The sequence below is a fragment of the Bombus huntii genome, unplaced genomic scaffold (assembly GCF_024542735.1).
Source record: "Bombus huntii isolate Logan2020A unplaced genomic scaffold, iyBomHunt1.1 ctg00000064.1, whole genome shotgun sequence".
Taxonomy (NCBI): Eukaryota; Metazoa; Arthropoda; class Insecta; order Hymenoptera; family Apidae; genus Bombus; species Bombus huntii.
This window is the reverse complement of record NW_026099324.1, coordinates 406,779-430,699: the sequence shown is the minus strand read 5'-3', so window position 1 is coordinate 430,699 and position 23,921 is coordinate 406,779. Positions and strand designations below refer to the sequence as shown.

Genomic DNA, 23,921 nt, shown 5'->3' with positions numbered 1-23,921 from the left:
AATTGACACTTATTGGACAAGAGAAAAATAGATATTTTCGTAAATAAACTAAACTCATAAAATGAGACACGCAAAGTAAAATCGAGTTCTCAAACACAAGGAATTCGTAAAAATATAAAACATTTTACAAAGTTATTATCTTTCTAATTGCTCATGAAAATGGACAATTAACAACTTCTAATCTATAGATAAAATATAACGATGCTAATAGAGCAACAATTTTCAAAATGCAACGATATCAATAAAATACAAATTTCCAAAATACGACTATGCAAGGATAAACGATGTTTACTAGAGTCTAGAAATAGTAAAGAATATAAATTTGAAGAATTTGATTTAAGAATTACAAATAAAATAAAATAAAATAAAATGAAATGACATAACAGGAAGAACGTAAGAATGACAAATAAATCGATAATTCGGCAAGGGAAAGTTCGTATCAAGGATAGTTGCGGTTTGCCAATGAAATTTTACCTGAATTTCTTTCATCGGTCGTACACACGGCTTATCTAGTCTCATGTTTTCGCCACTCTTCCATCTTCATTCGTTCTTCCATGAACCGGTTTCAAACTCGTCTTCGTGGCTTCTGGTAATCACTTGGCCGACCTTCTTCGGTCGCTGCTTGCCTGCGAGTTGCTCTTCGATTCGCTGGGAACCACGGACTTTCCCTGGGCGTCCATTGCTTTCAAGGTCATCAGCTTTCCGATGAATAAAACCGAATGTGACAGCACGCAAAAATCGTTTCGGCTCGTTGTGTCTAACCACGATCGATGGTTCGCATGTAACGAAATTCCATTTACAGGGATGGGAAAACCGAATATTTCAAGTCGTATCGAGTTTCAAGACAAAAGAATAGGAGTTTACTATGGGCGAGCTTCTATTACAAAATTCACAGCTTCTCGAATTTCGATCAAGCTCACTACTAGATCCAGAACTAGGACACCAGCTCTGGAATTTTGTTACGGAGCTTAGAACGTGAATTCATTGATTATTCGTCTCAGTTTAAAATAGAAAGTAGAAAAATTTAAAGCTACATGGAGAGAATGATTTATATTTAGCTTTAAAATTTTCTCGATTCCTTGGATTTCTTTGTTTACTTCTTCAATTCTTATTTACTTCTTCAATTCTTATTTACTTCTTCAATTCTTATTTACTTCTTCAATTCTTATTTACTTCTTCAATTCTTATTTTACTTCTTCAATTCTTATTTACTTCTTCAATTCTTATTTACTTCTTTAATTTCTTTCTTGTTTAAAACAGATCTACTAAACTGGATTTTTTGTTCTTGCTTAACTAAATATTTAGAGCTAAACTTCTCAAAGAAAAAAAAAAGAAGAAACGTGTATTTATCGTAAAAAGAAGAAGCTGCAAGTTCCAAGATAGATTACAGAAAATGTTACAATATCGTCACTCGCGTTTCTCTGCTTTTCGATGTACGGAGTTGATCAACGTATATCCAGAAATTTGTGTAATTTTTCGATCTTTTTCTTTTATATTCGTGACTTGTCGATCTTTTGAATTTTTGACTTTAATTTAATTCCTCGACTTTTCATTAACTTTTAGGTAACGTCGACACATTTGCATACTTCCAACAGACATTTTTATTATCCAAAATGAAAGAACAATATGCAAAGGTACGTCACGACTTTACAATCGAAGAAATAAATTCGAATGAGCTTCGCTTATGGTATCGCCTTTTCCATTATACGATTGTTTGATTTTCTACTCTTTAAAAACGAACGCCGAATGGTATTTAAACATACGGAATACAAACACGTGTTACAAGCATGTTGCATTCATCCGTGGGAATGTAGTAACGCTTTACGCACTTCCAGATATCTTGTTTCCTTTATTCATAAATTAATTCACGCGGCCGAAGGCCGCCGCGTTTCAGAAGAAATCGATTCAAAATTGCAAAACTTATGTGCACGTGCTATCTTTCGCTCTTTTTCCACAGACGCATGCTGCTGTAGCTTCATCGTAGTCCTTTATTGTGTAGCGCTTAAGCTGTTACCACACATTATTCTCTCATTAATCTCAATGATATTGCTATCCCAAATTTGTGTCTTGCAATTCAATCTCGTCTTCGTATTCGTCTTTGCTTTGATCGATATTGATATTTGAGAAATGATCTCAAACACGTTAGAGACGAAACTACAATAAAATATATCACACATAGAGAATTATAATTAATTTGAAATTTTAATCTAAATTATAAACGAATAGGCCTACACACAAAAACAGACTTACAAAAAAGTATTCGAATTTTTTTTACGAATATATTATCTGTACTATTGAAGATATTTTGAAATTTCATTAAATTATATCGCTAATGTTTGTGACGTATCTGGAAATGTATCTAAGAGCTGACAGAGAGAGAACAATATTAAATATTGAATATTGAATTATGAAAATTATTAATATTAGATTATACTGTTGATAACGTTGATATAAGCTGTTTTTTTTTCTTAAAAATCATCGAGTTTCGCTCTTGCATTTATAAAAACCTTCGAAGAAAGAGATCCCGAAATAGAAATTAATACACATGATGAAATAATTTGCAGGAATGGCAAATTGTGCAATCGTCTACACGAAATAGTAATTTCGTGTTTTGCAGGCATAATTGCTTTCCAAACAGCTATTAGACAATAAAACTTTATCTTCCGCAATCAACATCAAACATACATTTTAACGTCGGAAAATTCGCCTGAACTATATTTTATTTACTCGAAGATCATTAAACATTAATTGAATTTAATCTAATTTTAAATATTATCGCTTTTCCTCGAGGTGCTCCTCCTAGCTGGCAAGCAACATGTTCTCTTAATAACTTCTCTATCTAAAATCAATCTTTCATATCATGGATCGTTAATTTATGCATCATCGCGATGTCTAACCAGTTTCTGATTTCCACGAATATTACCTATGAAAATTATAGGGAAAAAGCAGGATAAATTACGTTTTATATTTTTTACGGAGCAGTTTTAAAATTGAATACTGTACAGCAAGACTGTAATAAGCCACAATTTTTGTTTTTTTTCTTTTTTTTTCATTATACACGATAGAAATTATTTGATTTTGGAATTGAATACGTGTTCTTGCCATACTTTTGGATATTTTGAAAATATTAATACGCTTATATTATATAAAATCCATAAAACTAATCTTATCTTTATACCCGCGGTGTTCGATTTAATAACATCACACCAAAGTTGTTGTTTTATTTGATTTTAGGAATCTTTTCGTATATTATTGTAACTTCAAAAATATCAAAGTATTATTCATTTTAACAGATATGCACATTTTACTTCGACAAAATTTCCTCAGTTACACGTATCTTCGTATTTAACAGAATTCTTTCCACTTTTAACTGAAGCGTTTATTTTAAAAGTGATGTAAGTATATTTTTCGACAAAAATTGATAAAACGAGAGACTTACGTGTACTTTAACGTAAAACTTTTAATATAAACGAATTATAATTTCACTCTTAGAATATTCGTTCGTTTGAATCAATTGAAACATCGTTAATAAATGGAATAGCATAATCGCGTAATCATAATTATTTTGGAAGCGGTATAAGTCTATTTCTTAATGATCTGTAGCTTGTCCAAATAGTCGAGGCAGCAATAATTAAAAAGAAATGATATCGAAATTAAACAGCAGTATTTTACGTGTTTCAATTCTTCAACGACAAGCTTCCGACTTAAACTTTATATTTATCGTGAATCATCAAATCTTCTCTTCGATTTTATTCAGAGAAGCTGATAAGGAAGTTTGCGATATGTGTGAAGCACCGTTTATAGCTGCGATTACGAATGCAAATGTTGTCGTCCTATGTGTGTACGTACGACATGTAGACGAATCCCCGGGCATGTTGCGTTGTCATGTCGCAACGTTATCGGCGCTATCATGCACGCAAATTTTATAAGAACGATCAACGACGATGTATCTTTCCATGATCTTGGCGTGTGCACCTTTTGGATTTTGTTAAATAACAAAACGCACTAGAGTTGCTGAAATAATTTATTCATCGTGCAGCATCAGAACAGAATATTTTTCTTCTGAGTTGGATTAAAATATTTACAAAATAATTATTTATTTACAAAATAATAAATATTTACAAAATTAAATAAAGAATGACTGTACTTCGATAAAAATTTGAAATCAATATCAAGCAATTACAGACGATAATCTGTAGATATGCATAGTAATTATAAACAAACTGTACATAACGAGGAAATAATGAAACGAAAATTGGATACAAATCATAACGAGTATAACGAGTAATTGATATCAGAAATACCTGTAATATCGTGATATAATGTGTTTACAAAGAGTGGACAATAGAGATGTTAATCAGACAGAAAAAGACGATTGTTGTTCAACCTGAACTATTCACGCCAAACGTACAGAAAACAGCGCAATCCACACTCTCTCGGCAACGCCACTCGCAACCTCTGTCTCCGCTCAGCTCGCACTCTGCTTCTCGACTCGCACTCTCTGCTTTTCGACTAACGCTCTGGCCGTTGCCGCATTCTGTTGTCTTTTTCCTAGGCCCACCGCACACGTCTTCTGCAGGCGCTCGTGGCCAGGGTCACGTAGGTCTTTTCCACGAAACTATGCACTTGAAAAGACCGATGACACATTGATGGGCCCGACGACGCCTCGGCTCTCGCGACATTGTTCATAGTTCGCCCGATATTTCTTAGACCTTTCGTCCACGATACTACATATATGTAGTGGTGTACTGGTCATCTTTTTTCCACACGTTTTTAGCTTTTTAGCTGTTTGTGTATGGGCGCCTAATCAGCCAATCAGAAATAGCCGGTATTCTATGAATCCTTCTCTTCAATGCTCGAAGAGCTGGATATTTATCCAAAGCTGATGCCCCAAATATATACTCGAAATTTTCAAGGGCCGCTGCAAACACGAAGTCCGCCCATGTCGTCTGAAAAAAGGTTTGTATACATTTATTTTGTACCTCCTCTGTTAAACAATTTTTTTAATTTACCTTGAAAAATGTGAAAAATCGAACTCTTAACTAAAGATCACTAGCTTTTTAGGAAGAATTTGGATTTTTATTTTATTGTCAGAATTTAATGGATAATTTTAGAAACTTCAACCTTTGGAGGTATTTGTTAATTAAAAATGACAAAACTGGTATTATGTAAAAAAGAGTAATGTGTATCCTGAATCAATGTCGAATGGAAATTAGACAGTTCTATAAAAATAATCCTTCTCACGATTCCACAACTTCATAGCTTAATTAAATACAATTCTTCGGCGATATAATTACAAATACATTTACAGGAATTGTGTAATATGATAAATATCTCGTTAAAGAAATTGAAATCGTAAATTCCGCGGATAACCAGCGTTTATCATATAGAGACAGGGATTTGCAAAGAATAAAAGTTGTAGAACGTTGAAAGGCGTTGAGAGAAACGTGATGTTATCCCGTTATTCTTTAACGCAACGCAGATAAAAAAAATCCCGTAGGAAGATTACGATAATAGATAACCTGAGTCGAGTGTTTGTCGGGGGATCTAAAAGATTCTTTCGAGTTGAGCGTCTGAGATTGCAGAGAAGAAAATTTGGAAGCCATCGAATTCGTGATGTCGATAGAAATCTTCAGTTGGAATCGTTGTATCATAACGTAGTCTGCTTATTGTCGATAAGACTTTACTAAACTAAAAGTGACTACTAAAAGTTTCTATCCTCTAAATTCTATCTACGATTCTATAATCTAAAAACTGACTTTTGCAAACAAACTGTAACATTCGCTTAACGGAAAGACATACGTATCTTGTTTGTACTCGTCTTTTCACAATGAATTCTTGAACGTCTGTCTCTGTGGTGAGACAAATGCAAAGTCATCTCATCAGTTACTCACCTTGCTCCAAATCTTCAAGAGTATCGACGAGCACGTCGCATATCAACGCATCCCTTTCGTTCCTTCCCATTAGATCGTACTTCCTCGCCAAGTATCGCGCCACAGCGTCAGCCTGCGCTACCGGTTTCCCGTCTACCTCCAGCACAGGCAGCTTTTTATAAGGCATTGCTAAGAACAAACATGGCTCATATGAACACTGTGTAGAGGGAAACGATCGATAGGAAATCACAACACAGCTTCCGAGGCCGTTGCGTTCTTGTGAATAGATGAATCGAAATCATTTCGGTTTTAATCAACATGGCCTAGTAAAGAAATACAGAAATATCTTCTTTCTCCTTTTTTTCTTTTCTTACGATTACGATGGACAGGGTATCGCGTGTTTTTGACTGTTGGGAAGAACCTAAAGTCTTTAAAATCAAGGATAAAAGATAATACCAGACACGGAAAAAATATTAGAAAATGTACACGGTTCTTGTAATGAAAATTGAAATGCAAGGAATATAAATCGAATGTCTCTTGCGAACGTAATTTTGTGTTTTACACCGACAGGATTGATTTACAGACTTACGTTGATTTTTGGTTTCTCCATTTGCAAGCGACATATAAGATTATATCGAAGACTATGCTGCGTAAAACTTTTATTATACCATTTACGATAGAAATGTCGCAACAGAAGATCGAATTTTATGTCTGCTTTGTTCTTTCGACTTTTTAGCTATGTTCTTGTTCATTTCCGAACTGATTTCAATTTTTTATCCTTTTTTTCCGACAAGTCCTAAAAAGTTTTTAATTTAACGAGAAACGTAGAAGTATTTTTGTATTCCTATTTTAAGTCACCTATTTACGGTTTTCTCAAAATATTCGAAATGCTTCGATTCATTGAAAACAATAAAGATAGCAACACAAAAATTCGAGAATCGTAAGTGAATTAAGTTGGTATTCGATAAACACGATATTACGGAAGCAAAACTTAATGAAAAGTTCGACTTTATTCCGTATGAAATTTTACTTTAAGTAAGTTTAGCCTGCACGTGAAACGAAAGTTTTATATACAGAAAAGTTTGAGTAAATGGTAGATATCTGAGAGTTGAACGATGAAAGTAAAAATCGATTCTTCACGCTTACAATCCTTGTATTCAGGCCAGAGTTGTAGGGGGATCCTCTCGTCGGTATACTCGATGCCAATATATGCAAATATGTACCGTATATGTTCGGCACTACCACGGGCATTGAAGTAGATTAGTTTGTAGGTAGGTTCGTCGCTCATTTTCCTTGCTCTGTCAACTTATCGAGAAAAATGTTACAATTAACTCGTGTAATTAACAGACTGTGTGCGTGTTTGTGTGTAGAGAGAACAATTTATTTATAGATGGAATAATTCGTATAATACGCAAAATAAATCATTTAGAAGGCTGGAATATGTGTTTTTGAAACAATTAATTATGTGGAAAAATATTTCAAACGAGATATAATTATGAAAAAAATAATAATTAAATGTATGTAAATGTATGTAATAATAGTTAAATGTATGTAAATGTAATAATTAAATGTAATTAGTTGTGAAAAAAATAATAATAAAAAATAAATAAATGTAAAAAAAGAATTAAATGTAATTAGTTTCTTTTTACGCACGCGATATTATTGGCGATATATGAAGGTCAACTTTATTTTTTTAAATAGACATATTTATACGTATATTTATAGATATAAATACATATATTATATAGATATAATAGTATATATAATATATATAATAATATAAATGTCGAGTCTGAATCTCCGAGTCCGAGCTCGAGGCGCCCTCCCGGGGAGGGCTCGCGGGAGGTAGCGGTTCTGCGTTGAAGTTCTCCATCGTCCGGTCGCGCGTGGGGTACCTTTATTGTCGATAGTTACACTAGTGACGAGGGCCTCAGGCTTGATAACGAATCCGTGACCAACGGGAGGACAGGTTCCCTTGCTCTAACTCACACGTGCACCACTCCCTGCTCGTAAGGCACTCGACTTCCTTCACCGATCAGCTCTCTAGCAAGACTGCTCGTCATCCCAACGACGCCACCGAAACAAGACTCCGGTCGAGTGTCTCAGTACACACGATCCTCCGATCGACGTACGATTGCTATCGGTTTGGATACTTGCGATTGTTTCGTTATGGCTATATTGGGCTCTAGGTTGCAAGGTTAGGGTGTTGTCCTGAAGTTCCAGAGGGGCCCCGGCGTCCTTTCGTCTCCGACTCGGCCATCCTGACACTTACACGTCATCGTGTGTGGCCTGCTGGCTTGGTCTACCCGTCGGGGCTTCCACCACGTAGGCATCGACCCGGCGCTCGTCCTCGGGGCAATGTTTTTCTTCTCGCCGCGATGGACAGCGAGACGCGATGTGTCCCGGCATGTGGCAGTGAAAGCACAACGCTTTTGGTGGTGCAGCCGGTCGGCTTTCCTCCGGGCGTCGGGGGTCCTTCTTCGGTTCCCACTTCGCCCTCTTGCGGCATTCGAATGTCGGATGTCCGTAAATACCGCAGTGGCCACACCTGGTCCAGGGGGGCGGGTGACCTGCCTCGTTTGTTTCCGAAGCTCGCTAATGACCTACACGACGGGGGCGTTGGCCACTTCGTGTATAGGAAGGGCTTCATTTCTCTTTGGAATTGTTTCACCGACGTGATGTCACTCGTGAGCGCTAGTCGCTTAAAACGTTCATCGCGCGAGCCCAGCAGATGGAGGGCGGTGGCGGCGAGTACCTCTTCCCTGGTTGAATTTCGCCACTTCGACCCCAGGAGGGTGATGATACGATTTCCGTACGCTCCTGGTGTTTCGCCGTCCCGCGGTAGTTCCTCGGCTACCTTGATTAGCGACGCGGCTGCTACTTCTTGGCCACCGAAGTGCGCGGCGAATTGTTCCTTAAAATCTGGCCAGGTGAGCTCGTCGCCGTTCATTATCTGCGTAAGCCAATACGCTGCCGGACCCTCTAGGGCACGGTTTAGGGCAGAATACAGTGCGCTGTTTTTCAGGCGGTGGTCCCTCATGAGCAGGCCGACGGCTGTGCACAGGCGGCTGGATCTGCGTCCGCGGCTTCGGAGTTGAAGCGCGGTAGCGATACCCAGGTTGCCCGGTGTCCTTTCTTCTTCTTCTTCTTCTTCTTCTTCCTCTTCTTCTTCCCTAGCGACCGCTTTAGTGCGCGCACGATACTCCTACGATCCCGTGCCGACAACGTGTGTTCGGATGCCACTTCTGATGTCGAGTCTGAATCCGAATCCGAGCTCGAGTCACATTCCGAGTCCGAGCTCGAGGCGCCCTCCCGGGCAGGGCTCGCGGGAGATTGCGATTCCGTGTTGGAGTTCTCCATCGTCCGGTCGCGGGTGGGGTACCTTTATTGTCGATAGTGACACTAGTGACGAGGGCCTCAGGCTTGATAACGAATCCGCGGCCAACGGGAGGACTATCATATAAAAAGCAACAGGATACACGAAATAATATAATTCTGACTAGGACAACATAAACGCAAGAAGTGTTGATATTGAAAAAAATATTTAATTTTGTATATAAATATTTTCATATTTAAAAAAGTTTCCGGAAGCAGGAAGATTTACAAACAAATAATATCATAAACCGAATGTTTCATGATCCTTTTCTAATTAGAGTGTGTGACAGCATGTAAGAACGTTTCTTAAAAATATGACTTATTGCAATTACTTAATCGCAATTATAAACGATTAAGACCTTCTCACAACGAGGCAATCTATCCAAAGTATAAAACTCGTTACACTTGATGAGAAAACAAATCTCTACTTAGGTTTCATTTCGTTTCATCGCGTTCATAAAAAGTGAATTTGTATGAACCCATCGTGCAATTTACTAATTAGGACCGTTGATCTCGCTGCAACATAGATGGATAGAAAAAAGCCATTTAAAATGATACAACGTCGGGAAGACAATTATGAAAATTATAAATGGAACACAAGATAAAATTGTTTAAGATTAATTCTTCTTCTTTTTTTTTAATCGCGAGTGTTTGCAAACGAAGTTTCAATCTGTTTACAATGATAGCAATGAGAGGAGGATGTCTATGAAAATTATAAATGCGATATTGAATAACATTTCTGCGAGTGGGTTTGTTTTTCGTTACAAATGTTTTTTAAACGAATCTGCAATCTGTTGGAAACAACGGAACAGTAACGGGACGACTGATAGGGAAATAAAAAAGATCGCGTTTTATTTGAACAGACAAATCTTTGAAATCTATTCGAAAGTCTATTTGAAATGGTACGAGCTCGAAAAGAACGGTGAATACTATAGAAGAAGGATTAATTAAAATTCTTATTAATCTGTACGCTTTGTATATTAGATACCTTGATCGATGCCAAGATAACAAATTATTATACAAAACAGTGAAGTATCCACGTCTGACATTAATATTGAGTATTACCATTACTGTAATTTAATTTTTAACCGATCCTGAAAATTTCTTAGAACGTAAAAAGTATAAAATGTTACTGTGCATTTCATGATTAAATGCACTGTAATTTAGAAACAGTTATGAAGCGGAAACAAATAATTTATTCAGAATAAGAATTCTACGTAATCATGTTAAAAAAAAACGTACTTATAACGCGTTTAAACTCCAAATATGTAAAGACAATAAGGGAAAAGAATTAAACGAAGAATCGTATTTTTTGTAAATTCACACAAGATTTTATCCAAAAAAAAAATTGGCCTGTACCAATATTTTCATTTGTCGTTACAAGTTACGAGGGTATTAAAAAATTGGCCTCGAATGGACCAGAGATAAGAATTTATCAGACTTGCTCTCGTAAATTTCAAGACGTTGCATCGGATATTCTTGAAAATCTTTGGACAATGGCCTCGATATTTCGCAGCTTCTATCCTCGAAGCGGAAGAACTCGGCGTTAAAAGCGACAGAACTGGAGAAACCCGGTGACCGCGAGCCTTTCACGCTCTCGACAGATTTCTCATCCCTCGTAATCCTCCCGGTGTCACCCAATTTCCACCCTCGTATTGCGATTTGTTGCTTCCAACGAGGCGACACCTTGTCTTGTGATTTCCTTTTTCGTCGCGTGAAACACGACCGAACACTTGTTCAAACACACAATTCATATTTATCTAACTCGACAAAACGCCGTGTCATTGAAACAATAGCATTCTTTGGCTTTTATGTAAATTCCAATAAATTATGATAATGTTCGTGGAGACATTATTGCTACCTATTTTATCTGTCGTGATCCAAATTGATTTGTGGTTACGTATGTATATATATATATATATATATATATATATATATATATATATATGTATTTTCTTTTGTTCTTTCTTTTTAATTTATGTGATCTGAGAATTACATTTCTGAGAGTTCGGTGAAATTCGATGCTTTATTTTTATCAGTAGAATCTTCCTTGTCATTGTCAGAGCGCAGACGTTTACGCGTTTACGGAAAGTTTAAGGATACAAAAATACAGAAAAATGTAGAAAATATGCAAGAATATGTAAAATATCGAAAGTACAGTACTTCTAATAATACTTAGTAGCATGCTTACAAACAAATTTCTTTTGTATTTCTTGAAATTGCGTAAAGATTCGCGGTAATTATCGGATTTTTGTCCTGTTTTATCTGCTTTTTTTATTCGCAACTTATATGAGATATGAATTAATATTCAACGACGTGCGCTCTGTGCCACGAAATGAATTATCTCGCGTTAAGACTGCGGCAATTCTTACGTTTGATATTTCATTTAACGAACAGCCGCGCGTTCCTGAGTTTAAAAACCGCCACTCTGAACTTACGCTGAGAATAATATCAGGAAAAGCGAACGAGAGATGATTAGAAAGAAAATGCGAGGAGCAGTGAGGGGGATATTATTAGACTGCGCTTTTTTGTGCAAGTATAGCAGGATGTTTGGGAGTGTAAAATTTTAACGAATGCGTATAATATGAAAAAATATATGAAATATCCAAGGTATAGTTTTATTAAACTTACTTTTTATAATGCTTCGTAGGTAAAACAATTTTCTATCCAGATTCCACTTTCTCAATTATATTTTCAAAAATGCTCGATAAGGAGTACAATTTTCTACCCAGGTTGTACCTTTCTAATTATATCTTCCAAAATTCTTGATAGGTGAAACAATATTCCACCGACGATTTACTTTTTTAATTGTATCCCCAAAAATATGGACCTGCTTAACGTTTAGATATTATTATTTTTTTCGTTGTTACTTGATACGGCTAGCAATTAAATAGTGAGAATAAGAAGAATTGGAAGTGCCATTTTCGAAAAAGAATTTTGGTTTTAAATTGGAAATTAAATTTGGTTTGGACATATATGACACAATTTGTATGGACAATGAAGAGTACGAATCTACGAATTTCGAGGTAAAAGTATTGATATATGTATCGATATTTCTGGTCGTTACAATATCTCTAATCAATACAAAGTTCTAACTGAATGTTAGAATGTTAAACGTTAAAACGTTTAAAACGTTAAAATGTGTATCGAATCGTTGTAATTCCAAAGATGTCAATTGATATAATGTAATAATAAAGTATAAAGTATAATAAAGTATAAAGTATAATAAAGTATAAAGTATAATTTCGTCTGTGGTATAATCTTTCTATTCCATTTTGTTACGTCGCACCGCGAGCAATATGGCAACCAGATGTCACCGGATACTCGCAGCGTATCCTCCATAGTTTCAAGTACCTTCCATAAATCTCATAGATTTCCTAGAAAAGGTCCTTCAAACCAAACAAACGTCTGTTTCCGAAGAATTTCTAAAGACTATTGTCTACCCCGACTGGACAAGGGAAAGTTAGTTTTTCTCACGTATGCTGCAACTTTCCTCCCACTAACCACTTTCTCTCGAGGGCGGTTAAGACCCTTCGTTAACCAATTAACAACGAAGCCACTTCCTTCACTCTCCTAACTAAAATCGTCACCAACAAATCCGATGGTCCCGTGCGCTAGACACACCCATCCTTAGCTTTCCTCCGAGACAGCATCGTCTCCCAAGACAGTTCTGATTTCACATCCTTCGAACGGTCAATATCCTTCCACCGGGTAGGACACACCCACAGATCAGTCACTCATTCATCTCGTACATATTCTCAACGCGAGAATTGATTGTAATTTCAAAAAATAAATAAAAAAAAAAAATCTCGTACATACGCACCAGCGTAACTGCCTTCGTTATAAGTTGTTGGAATAAACGGTGAAATATAACTTACTATACTGTGTCATATTCATTTAACCACCTCTTATCTTAACCGAAACAGGGGAACGACTACTTCGCGGCGTCGATTCACCGAATCGTAGCGAGAATTTACGCCTCTCGCTACTGCGACTGCGTCTCTCCGCGAACGGTCGTAACACATTGATCGACAGAAGTACTAAACTCTAATAACATAAATTTATATATTTTCTATTTCCCAGCCACCAGTTTTATAGATTTTTCTATCTTCCGTACTACTTTTATCCCTTTTATTTTTTCTTACATGAGATTATTGTAAATTTAATATCATTTGTTCGCAATATTTGTTATTTATCTTTCCTTGAATTTGAAATTTCGCGCTTCAATGTTATGTGTTTGTTAAGGAAATTCGAGGATTTGGGAATACAAATTATTGACTATATTTCCCACACAACAGTTATACATCTATATTACTCTCCGAAGAACGTCTTGCACGCACGCTGGTCGCCAACCGACTATCCTAGATTCTTCTAACATCTGGCAACAGTCTTTTGTCTCCACTAAGACCTTGACGCCCTCTAACCCTTACACACACACTCTCATGTACAGTGTAAATGTATCACTTCCCTAACACGCCTCCTTACATTTATACTGTACACTTAATTTTATTTACATACTTGTCGAATTAACAAAATATTTAACATTTATCGCTTTATTTATATTTCTCTTATTTTACATTCATCCATGACCTAAACCTTTCAAATTTCTCTCTACACAGTGCCTTCGTAAAAATATCCGCAGTGTTTTCTTCTGTACTTACTTTTATTATGTTTATCTTATTTTCCTTTACGTACTCGTGAACGTAGTGGTAATGAACTTCGATGTGTTTAGAATTTTTTGTAAAAGTTCCGTATTTTGCTATACTCATTACTCCAGAGTTATCCTCATAGATTTTTACAGGGTTATCGTCTACATTTACATCGAAGATTTTCATTAGTTCTCTGATAGTCATTACTTCGCTCACCGCTTCCGATAGAGCAACATACTCTGCATACGTCGAGGCTTTTGTCACACACCTTTGTTTTTTAGACTTCCATCCAATTACATTTCCATACAATCTAATTACATACCCAGAAGTCGATTTCCTATCTATATGATCTCCTGCCCAATCAGCGTCCACATAACAATCTATCGTTTCGCACTTTTCATTTCTTTTATAATGTAGCCCTAAATCTCTAGTCCGGTACAAATATTTCAATATTCGCAAGGCATATTTAAAATGTGTCTCGTTACAACAATCTTGAAATCTACTCAGATAATTCACACTATAACTTATAGCGGGTCTGGTATTTACACCAATATACAGCAATGCGCCAATTAAATTCTTGTATCCAATGTCCTCTCTATTTATCTCAGCTTTTTCAATTTTTAAGTTGGTCTCCATAGGTGTACAGTACAATTTGCTATTATGTAATTTATATTTGTTTGTTAATGATTCTATGTATTTCTTTTGGCTTAATCTCATTTCATTTTTTTTAAATAATCATACTCTATATTTATTCCAAGATATTCTTTTACTTCACCTAAATCTTTCATTTCAAATTTATCAGTTAATAATTTTTTTTACACTTTGTATCTTCCCTTTGTTTTTACTACAAATCAATAAATCGTCTACGTATATTAACAAATAAACAACATTTTCTCCCTCTCCATAAGTATATAGGCACAGCTCTATATTGTTCTTTTTAAAACCTAATCTCGTCACATACTTATCAAAACACTCATACCAGTCCCTCGGACTTTCTTTTAACCCATAAAGCGCTTTCGATAATTTACAAACTCTATTCGTTCCGTCCGTATATCCCTTTGGTTGATTTACATATACCTCCGAGGTTACTTCACCATTTAAAAAGGCAGTTTCTACATCCATTTGCTCAATTATTAATCCATTTTGACAACAATATGATAGCAATATCTTAAAGGTCTGATTACTCGCCACTGGAGAATATATGTCATCGGCTACGTTTCTTTGTTGAAATCCCCTTACCACTAATCTAGCCTTATACCTGTCCTCTGATTTTTTCGTGTAAACCCATTTTACATCTAATATTTCTTTGCCTTTTACCCTTTCTACCAATTTCCAAGTTTTATTCTTATAGAGACATTCTATTTCCTTATCCATAGCCTGTTTCCAAACTTCATTATTTTCGCAACAAATCGCCTCCTCAAATGTACGAGGGATATCTACTTTACAATAATTTGCATGCATCTCGTAAATATTTTCCTTTTCTGGATACCATACTGGAGTTTTCTTAATACGTGTAGATCTCCTAGGAGTGTTTGAGCTTTCAATACTACTATTATTTTCATCTTTCCTACCTTCTAACTCTTCCTTATCCATACCAACCAATGAATAGTTATCTTCGCTATCATTTCTATCTGCCTCTGATGAATTTTCCTCAAAACCGATACATTTAGTGTCTGTCTCTATGACCTCTACATGTCTAGCTATTGTTATTTTCCCACCTAATAAGACTCTGTATCCTACTTCACTATATCCTAATAGAATTCCCATATCTGCCTTCTTGTCCCATTTGGAAACTCTTTTTTGTTCTGGCCTTCTTACAAGAACTTTACTTCCATATAGATGTAGATTTTTAACACTTGGTTTTTTCCCTAAGAATATTTCAAAAGGTGTCTTTCCTTCTATAGTATTCGCTAATATTCGATTTTTCAAGTATGCCGCTGTACAAACTATTTCCGGCCAGTACCTTTTATGTACTTTCGCTTCCGCTAACAAGCAACGCGCCATGTCCATCACTGTTCTATTATACCTTTCCGCTGTCCCGTTTAATTCATGTACGTATGTTGGGCAATTATTTATTCTTATACCTTTATCCCTAGCAAATTTATAAATTCGATTATTTAAATATTCTTTACCATTATCGCATCTTAATATTTTTAACCTCTTGCCCGTTAAATTTTCGGCTTCATTTACGAACTGTACGAAAGAATCAAAGACCTCATCTTTTGATTTTATACAATAGATCCTAGCTATTTTACTATAATCATCGATAAATGAAATGAAATATTTTTCTCCATTGAATCCGGTAGTCTTAAAGGGACCACATACGTCCGTATGAATAATTTCCATTATTTCCCTAGCCTTAGTTCGATTATTTTTGAAAGGTAAGTTATGCATTTTGCTTTCTATACACACCCTACATTTCAAAAGTTCCTTTTCAAATTCATTCGGTATGCCAGTCACTAGCTGCTCTTTACCCAAAATCTCTAAATATTTAAAATTTACGTGTCCTAGCATCCTATGCCATCTTTCCTTTTTACTCATACCACTACGTTCGGCGCTGTTTACTAAGTGCTTCTTCCCTTTCAATATACTTTTTATTCTATATGTCCCATTCTCTTTGAACGCTACAGCTGTAAGTATATTATCCTCATCTATTACTTTCGCAATATTTCGTTTGGAAATAACCGTATTCTTATTGTCTGTTAGTTTACCTAAACTAATCAAATTTGCGGACATTTCTTTCGCGTAAAATACTTTCCTCATATTTATTTTATTTTGTTTTCCGAATGCTTCAAAATAACTTATAACATTCCCAACTTTTGTCGCTTTTATCGGTCTATTATCGCCTAAATATATATTTACCGGTTCTTTTAGGTCGATAGATTTATCGAAATAATTTATATTATTAATTATGTGATCGGTACAACCGCTATCTAATAGCCACACTATTTCGTTCTTACTTATTTCATTCGTCTCACTGCTGTTTGCTGCGTGCGCCGTTGCTGTCCATATGCCTGCTCTTGAGTTTCCATGCTCGCCCGTGCCGGTTCTTGATTGACGATGAAAGTTTCCACGTCCTCTGCTCGTATTGCCTTTGTTCTCTCTTCCTCTGTTTCGACCACGTGTTGGCCCATGCCAATAGCCGTTACTGCTTCCCGCTTGGACGCCATTTTGACACTCTCTCGCAAAGTGTCCTAATCTTCCACATCTGAAGCATCCTTCCTTTTTTGCAGAAAAGGCGTTGGTTTGCCTTTCTCCTCGATTGGATTTATTTTTCTTCTCTGCTATCTCTATTTTATTTTTTACATACGCTACCGTTTGATCCTCTTCTTTCAATGCGTCTATTATGTCCGCCATGTAGCTGTATTCTTCGGGTAACGTATTCAGCATGTAATTCAGCTTTTCCCTCTCACTTACTTGTGCGCCCGCACTTTTTAATTCATTTATTAATTTTTCGAAATCGTTAAAGAATGATGCTGAATCACTGTAGTTCTCCAGTCTTATGTTTTCCAATCTCCTTCTGCATACGATCTGCAGTGCCGTCGACTCTTTCAAGTACATTTCATCGAACCTTTTTATTATATCATACGCCGTTTTTCCTTCCCTAACATACTCCAATTGTCTGTTCGATATTGCACTATAAATTATATTTATCGCCTTCAAGTCCTTTTTGTCCCAGTCTTCATCGTCTCTTTCGTTCTTCATTCTAGTTGTAACAACCTCGCATTCATATATTTGAGAAACATCGTGATTCTTTGCTTCCACATTCCATAATCCTCACCATCGAATATAGGTATCATGATTTCCGATCTCTCCATTTTAATTGATTCTTCTTTTTTTCTTTTCTTACTCAAGCGTTCCTACGTGCTCGAAGTATATTTTTTCCTCTGAAAGTTTTTTTTCTTCTTTACTGAAAACTCACTCGCAAGATCGTAACCACGCACTAAATATCTTGCAAAACTAGTAACAACGCTCTGCTACCATGTTAAGGAAATTCGAGGATTTGGGAATACAAATTATTGACTATATTTCCCACACAACAGTTATACATCTATATTACTCTCTGAAGAACGTCTTGCACGCACGCTGGTCGCCAACCGACTATCCTAGATTCTTCTAACATCTGGCAACAGTCTTTTGTCTCCACTAAGACCTTGACGCCCTCTAACCCTTACACACACACTCTCATGTACAGTGTAAATGTATCACTTCCCTAACAGTGTTGTTCGACGTTTTATCGAACGATGTTTATCGAACTAGTTTATGAATACATACATAATCATTAAAGAATCTATAAACCTTACTAGTTTGTTTTTACTAAGTTTTGTTACAGAAAACATGTTCTCATAAATTTTCAACTTTAATTTATGGAAATTTATTAACCTTAAACTATAAAATCATTCAATGAGTCTTTCCGGATGTTTTTATGTAGTCATAATTTCACATAACAGCACAGCTCCACCAATAGGATAAGAGTTACGTGGAAGCAACAGGGGGGAAGAAGAACATATACTGATCTAAAGGTTATTTTTGTCTCATTCAAGTTTCTGTTAACCGGCTTGGAAATTTCCTGTGCTTGTTTCGACATTGAAGTCTTAAAAAAAAAAATTGTAAGTAAATAGTATATATATAGTATATATATCCCGAGTCAATGTTTCTCTTTATAAATAATAAACCGTTTAAAAACTATATTTTGTATGTTTTTTCCTTATTCATAATTAAATAATAAATATGAAATACTTCTACAGAAAGCCGACATCCTTCAATTAACCGAACAGCAGATGATTTAAAAATTAGTAGTTGAAAGAAATAAATGTTATTACATGTTCATAATTGATCGATAAATTTAAGTATGCAATTAGAAAATGTTTCTTAAGTTTGGAAGAATATATAATCATGCTGAATGTTTTGTAGTTACGAAAGTTGTATACAAACATACATTGTACATACGACTAGTAATGGTACTAAATTACTGTTAGAGGGTCTTGGGTGTATAGAACCATATGGTTAAATTAATACTAGTGATAACGAATCGCGCGAATGTAATTAATATTTTGAAATGCGTTGTTTGCATTAATTGATAGTTTTCTTATAAACTTTTTTATAAACAATTTCATTGCTATAGAAAAAAGATAAATGCCGGTAATATGTCTATCCTACTTAAATAGAAAGTGCAATATTTTGTTATAATATTTGGCGCAAGTTTATACATTATTACATCCAGAAATAATATTCTTTTTATATCTAAGCTATATTAAAATATAAAGATACAAATAGCTATGCGTGTAGTTAGTAGTTGATGCTTTTTACTTAAATTGTCTTATACTTCATAATTTGTAATAATATAATTCTTGTCATCAATGATTCTTTGTTTTTACTTTGTATATATTATACTTCCAGGAAGATGCCGCTCTATAAATTGACTTACTTCCCAGTTACGGTATTGGCAGAACCAATCCGTTCTTCTTCAGCTATGCTAGTATTCCATTTGAAGATGAACGTATCAAAAAGGACGTCTGGCCAGAAATAAAGCCCTGTAAGCTTAAAATTTAAAGAAATTCTGTTTCTTAAATCTCATCTTTCCTAATTTAACTAAAGTAGCTAAATAAAGTAGAACACAATTATGCAGAGTATAACAGAGATTATTGTTTACTCTCCATTGCTCTATAAGATATGTGGGAGAACAATAGGTATTGTTAAGGAGACAATGCCCTTTGTTTGCTGATAAATTATCAATAAATTAAATTATATCTTTCCAAAACAGATAACAGGAAGCTAGATATTTAAGAAGCATCATAATCTGTTTGTTCGATAGAATCTTTGATTCTATTAGTTGTATGTTTTTAGTGACTCCTTATGGCCAGCTTCCTATGCTCGTAGCTGATAGAAGGAAGGTTGCTCAGTCTACAGCTATTTGCCGTTACTTCGCCAAACAATATGACTTAGCTGGAAAGATTGACTGGGCAAATCTTCATATTGATACCACTGTTGATACTATTCATGATATTCGTCATAGTGAGTATCCAGTGCTGTTTTGCATAAATCTTATACGAATCTTGATAACAGATAGTACATATATGTTCAGGTATTTATTAGTTGAAATCCGATTTAATATTTGATTTAATCGAACGATACACGTATGTCAACAATACAAGACAAAGGATTAAAAAGGATTGTAATTCTATCTTCAGTATCATTTAAATTTCGCACAACACTGTATTCAAATTAGTATAACATTAGCGAATTGTATTTAACTGAAAACAAATTTTCAGAAATTGCCGCCTTCCACTATGAGGAGGACGAGAAGGTCAAAGCAAAACGCAAGGCTGCTGAAGAGACGCTGACGTTCATTTTAGAACGTTTGGACCAGCAAGTGAAGGAAAATGACGGCTACTTCTACGATGGTACTCTCTCTTGGGCTGATTTAACATTCGTTGCTCTGCTCGATTATTTGAACTTTATGTACAAGTTTGATCTGATCGAGAATTACGAGAATCTGAAACTGCTGGAGAAAAAGGTCCTCCTTCTGCCCAAGATCAAAAACTGGATTGAGAGACGCCCAGTTAGCGAATTCTAAACTTCACGATTGCTTATGGTTTTATAAGCGTTTAAAGATTGCGGTCTTAGTGTGTTGAGAGAATGAAGAACGAATCGTGTTGATGGAAGTTTGTATGGAATATACTGATTGCTTTTAACATTCATTAGTTCCAGTTATTACCGATATTTTTGTCATTTAGTCAGGGTTTTCCCTTTAGATTACGTTGTGATAGAGAACTATTATTTGTGTATTCCTACAGAACATACGAACTATATAAACTGTTGACACGATGTTGTGCTTTTGTATTATAGAGATAATAATAAAACCATCAAACAATCATTAATTATGTTTTTTATTATATTCATTAAGAATTGAAGATTACCTCCTTGGTGATCTTGATAATATCGTATTTTACAAATGTTGAACAAAAAAAATGTATGGTTATTTTATTTAATACATTATGAGGGTTGCTTTAAAAAAAATACGAGTTACATATTTCTTTGAAAAAAGCATGATTTTTATCGATACAATAATGTTCTTCTGTTATCGCTTTAAAGTTGAGTACTTCGTTGAATACACGAGAGAACTCGCCTACAGCAAACAAGATACGACCGTGTGTAAAGTAATTAATCTGTTTGCTCGTTGCTAGCTACACATAAGGCTTGCGTAAAAAAAAATATGCATTTCAGTTCAGGCGGAGAATTATGTAGGAAGTCATTTTGTCGATCAATAACTTAGTTAATAAAAGATCAAATTTTCATGTACATAAATGTAAGTAACGTTCAAGTATTAATCATTACATACAATTTTTGTATAATTCGATATCTTGGTCACTTACATCTTACAAATGATATATAGATAATATTTATGAGATACATTGGAGCTATCTTTTAGTTAACGCCATTTTTTCTTGTTTTCTCTGTACTTTTACTATTCTTCCAAAAATATCAAAGGATCGATGACTTCAAATTAAACTAGAATTGCTTCGGTATATTGTCAATCAATGGCTATTTGTATGCACATCTATATCAAAGGAAAACCGATTGCAAAATTAATTACCCTTGCAACTCCGCAATCTGAAACTATGTGTGATCGACCTTGAAGATGACAAATCTCAATGTTTGAAGTAGTACAAAAGGATGATAATTTAATTTCGCTTTATCAAACTGTACAAAATTTGTATACACATACAGAAAAAAAACGGAGTTCAAACATTAATCAACATGAATTATCGGTTATTATTGCTGAGTAATTATTAGGATTAGAGCTTTGGAGTATCGATCGTATCGAGTTTTAACTATCGGTTTCCGCAATTTATTGTTTTTCTAAATTATGTCTGAATGGTATCAGTTTTTGAATATTTTATAGTTTACACTCCAACATACTGACGTAAGCTATCGAAAATAATTGTAAATTATGCAATATCATTTTTTTTATATTTCATAATCTAAATTTCAATCTATTTTTTGTATTTAACATCCCTTTTTTATTGTTCGTGTTCCGTCTTGTACGTTCTTCAAAAAATCTTAATTTTTTTTCAAATAAAATCTTGTGTGAATTTACAAAAAATACGATTCTTCGTTTAATTTTTTCCCTTATTGTCTTTACATATTTGGAGATTAAACGCGTTATAAGTACGTTTTTTTTAACATGATTACGTAGAATTCTTATTCTGAATAAATTATTTGTTTCCGCTTCATAACTGTTTCTAAATTACAGTGCATTTAATCTTGAAATGCACAGTAACATTTTATAATTTTTACGTTCTAAGGAATTTTCAGGATCGGTTAAAAATTAAATTACAGTAATGGTAATACTCAATATTAATGTCAGACGTGGATACTTCACTGTTTTGTATAATAATTTGTTATCTTGGCATCGATCAAGGTATCTAATATACAAAGCGTACAGATTAATAAGAATTTTAATTAATCCTTCTTCTATAGTATTCACCGTTCTTTTCGAGCTCGTACCATTTCAAATAGACTTTCGAATAGATTTCAAAGATTTGTCTGTTCAAATAAAACGCGATCTTTTTTATTTCCCTATCAGTCGTCCCGTTACTGTTCCGTTGTTTCCAACAGATTGCAGATTCGTTTAAAAAACATTTGTAACGAAAAACAAACCCACTCGCAGAAATGTTATTCAATATCGCATTTATAATTTTCATAGACATCCTCCTCTCATTGCTATCATTGTAAACAGATTGAAACTTCGTTTGCAAACACTCGCGATTAAAAAAAAAGAAGAAGAATTAATCTTAAACAATTTTATCTTGTGTTCCATTTATAATTTTCATAATTGTCTTCCCGACGTTGTATCATTTTAAATGGCTTTTTTCTATCCATCTATGTTGCAGCGAGATCAACGGTCCTAATTAGTAAATTGCACGATGGGTTCATACAAATTCACTTTTTATGAACGCGATGAAACGAAATGAAACCTAAGTAGAGATTTGTTTTCTCATCAAGTGTAACGAGTTTTATACTTTGGATAGATTGCCTCGTTGTGAGAAGGTCTTAATCGTTTATAATTGCGATTAAGTAATTGCAATAAGTCATATTTTTAAGAAACGTTCTTACATGCTGTCACACACTCTAATTAGAAAAGGATCATGAAACATTCGGTTTATGATATTATTTGTTTGTAAATCTTCCTGCTTCCGGAAACTTTTTTAAATATGAAAATATTTATATACAAAATTAAATATTTTTTTCAATATCAACACTTCTTGCGTTTATGTTGTCCTAGTCAGAATTATATTATTTCGTGTATCCTGTTGCTTTTTATATGATAGTCCTCCCGTTGGCCGCGGATTCGTTATCAAGCCTGAGGCCCTCGTCACTAGTGTCACTATCGACAATAAAGGTACCCCACCCGCGACCGGACGATGGAGAACTCCAACACGGAATCGCAATCTCCCGCGAGCCCTGCCCGGGAGGGCGCCTCGAGCTCGGACTCGGAATGTGACTCGAGCTCGGATTCGGATTCAGACTCGACATCAGAAGTGGCATCCGAACACACGTTGTCGGCACGGGATCGTAGGAGTATCGTGCGCGCACTAAAGCGGTCGCTAGGGAAGAAGAAGAGGAAGAAGAAGAAGAAGAAGAAGAAGAAAGGACACCGGGCAACCTGGGTATCGCTACCGCGCTTCAACTCCGAAGCCGCGGACGCAGATCCAGCCGCCTGTGCACAGCCGTCGGCCTGCTCATGAGGGACCACCGCCTGAAAAACAGCGCACTGTATTCTGCCCTAAACCGTGCCCTAGAGGGTCCGGCAGCGTATTGGCTTACGCAGATAATGAACGGCGACGAGCTCACCTGGCCAGATTTTAAGGAACAATTCGCCGCGCACTTCGGTGGCCAAGAAGTAGCAGCCGCGTCGCTAATCAAGGTAGCCGAGGAACTACCGCGGGACGGCGAAACACCAGGAGCGTACGGAAATCGTATCATCACCCTCCTGGGGTCGAAGTGGCGAAATTCAACC

At 35.5% G+C, this 23,921-nt stretch overlaps 2 protein-coding genes and 1 long non-coding RNA gene across 6 annotated transcripts; 2 read left to right on the top strand and 1 right to left on the bottom strand.

Moving 5' to 3' along the window:
• Window positions 1–5,642: 5,642 nt before the first annotated feature.
• LOC126876100 (uncharacterized) lies at window positions 5,643–13,354 on the bottom strand. Of its 4 annotated transcripts, XR_007693922.1 has the most exons (4): window positions 13,072–13,351; window positions 11,880–12,078; window positions 9,256–9,326; window positions 7,647–7,768 (listed from the first exon to the last, which is right to left on the bottom strand). XR_007693922.1 is itself a non-coding variant. In XM_050639010.1 (2 exons), the coding sequence occupies exon 2, from the start codon at window positions 8,911–8,913 to the stop codon at window positions 8,176–8,178; it is 738 nt and encodes a 245-aa protein (XP_050494967.1). In that variant the 5' UTR covers window positions 8,914–9,326; window positions 11,880–12,078; the 3' UTR covers window positions 7,647–8,175. The 4 variants fall into 4 exon arrangements, 1 of the variants encoding a protein (XP_050494967.1); XR_007693923.1 differs by lacking the exons at window positions 7,647–7,768; window positions 9,256–9,326 and adding an exon at window positions 5,643–7,178; XR_007693921.1 differs by lacking the exons at window positions 7,647–7,768; window positions 9,256–9,326; window positions 11,880–12,078 and adding an exon at window positions 5,643–7,178 and having other exon boundaries at window positions 13,072–13,354.
• LOC126876127 (uncharacterized) lies at window positions 12,085–13,323 on the top strand. Its single transcript, XR_007693942.1, has 2 exons — window positions 12,085–12,391; window positions 12,453–13,323. It is a non-coding gene; the product is annotated as an uncharacterized LOC126876127 (long non-coding RNA).
• A 5,446-nt stretch (window positions 13,355–18,800) lies between the features above and the next one.
• Window positions 18,801–20,778, top strand: LOC126876088 (glutathione S-transferase-like). The gene is made up of 4 exons (XM_050638996.1): window positions 18,801–18,886; window positions 19,333–19,433; window positions 19,745–19,912; window positions 20,170–20,778. Exons 1-4 carry the CDS (start codon window positions 18,801–18,803, stop codon window positions 20,472–20,474), a joined length of 660 nt encoding a protein of 219 aa, XP_050494953.1. The 3' UTR covers window positions 20,475–20,778.
• Window positions 20,779–23,921: the final 3,143 nt, after the last annotated feature.

Excerpts from the sequence above, each read along its gene's own strand:
- LOC126876100 (XM_050639010.1), bottom strand. The coding sequence starts at position 8,913 with ATGAGGGACCACCGCCTGAAAAACAGCGCACTGTATTCTGCCCTAAAC.
- LOC126876088 (XM_050638996.1), top strand. The coding sequence starts at position 18,801 with ATGTTTTGTAGTTACGAAAGTTGTATACAAACATACATTGTACATACG. Across the intron at positions 18,887-19,332 it reads TTACTGTTAGAGGGTCTTGG|TTACGGTATTGGCAGAACCA; the intron begins GTGTATAGAACC and ends CTTACTTCCCAG. Across the intron at positions 19,913-20,169 it reads TATTCATGATATTCGTCATA|AAATTGCCGCCTTCCACTAT; the intron begins GTGAGTATCCAG and ends ACAAATTTTCAG.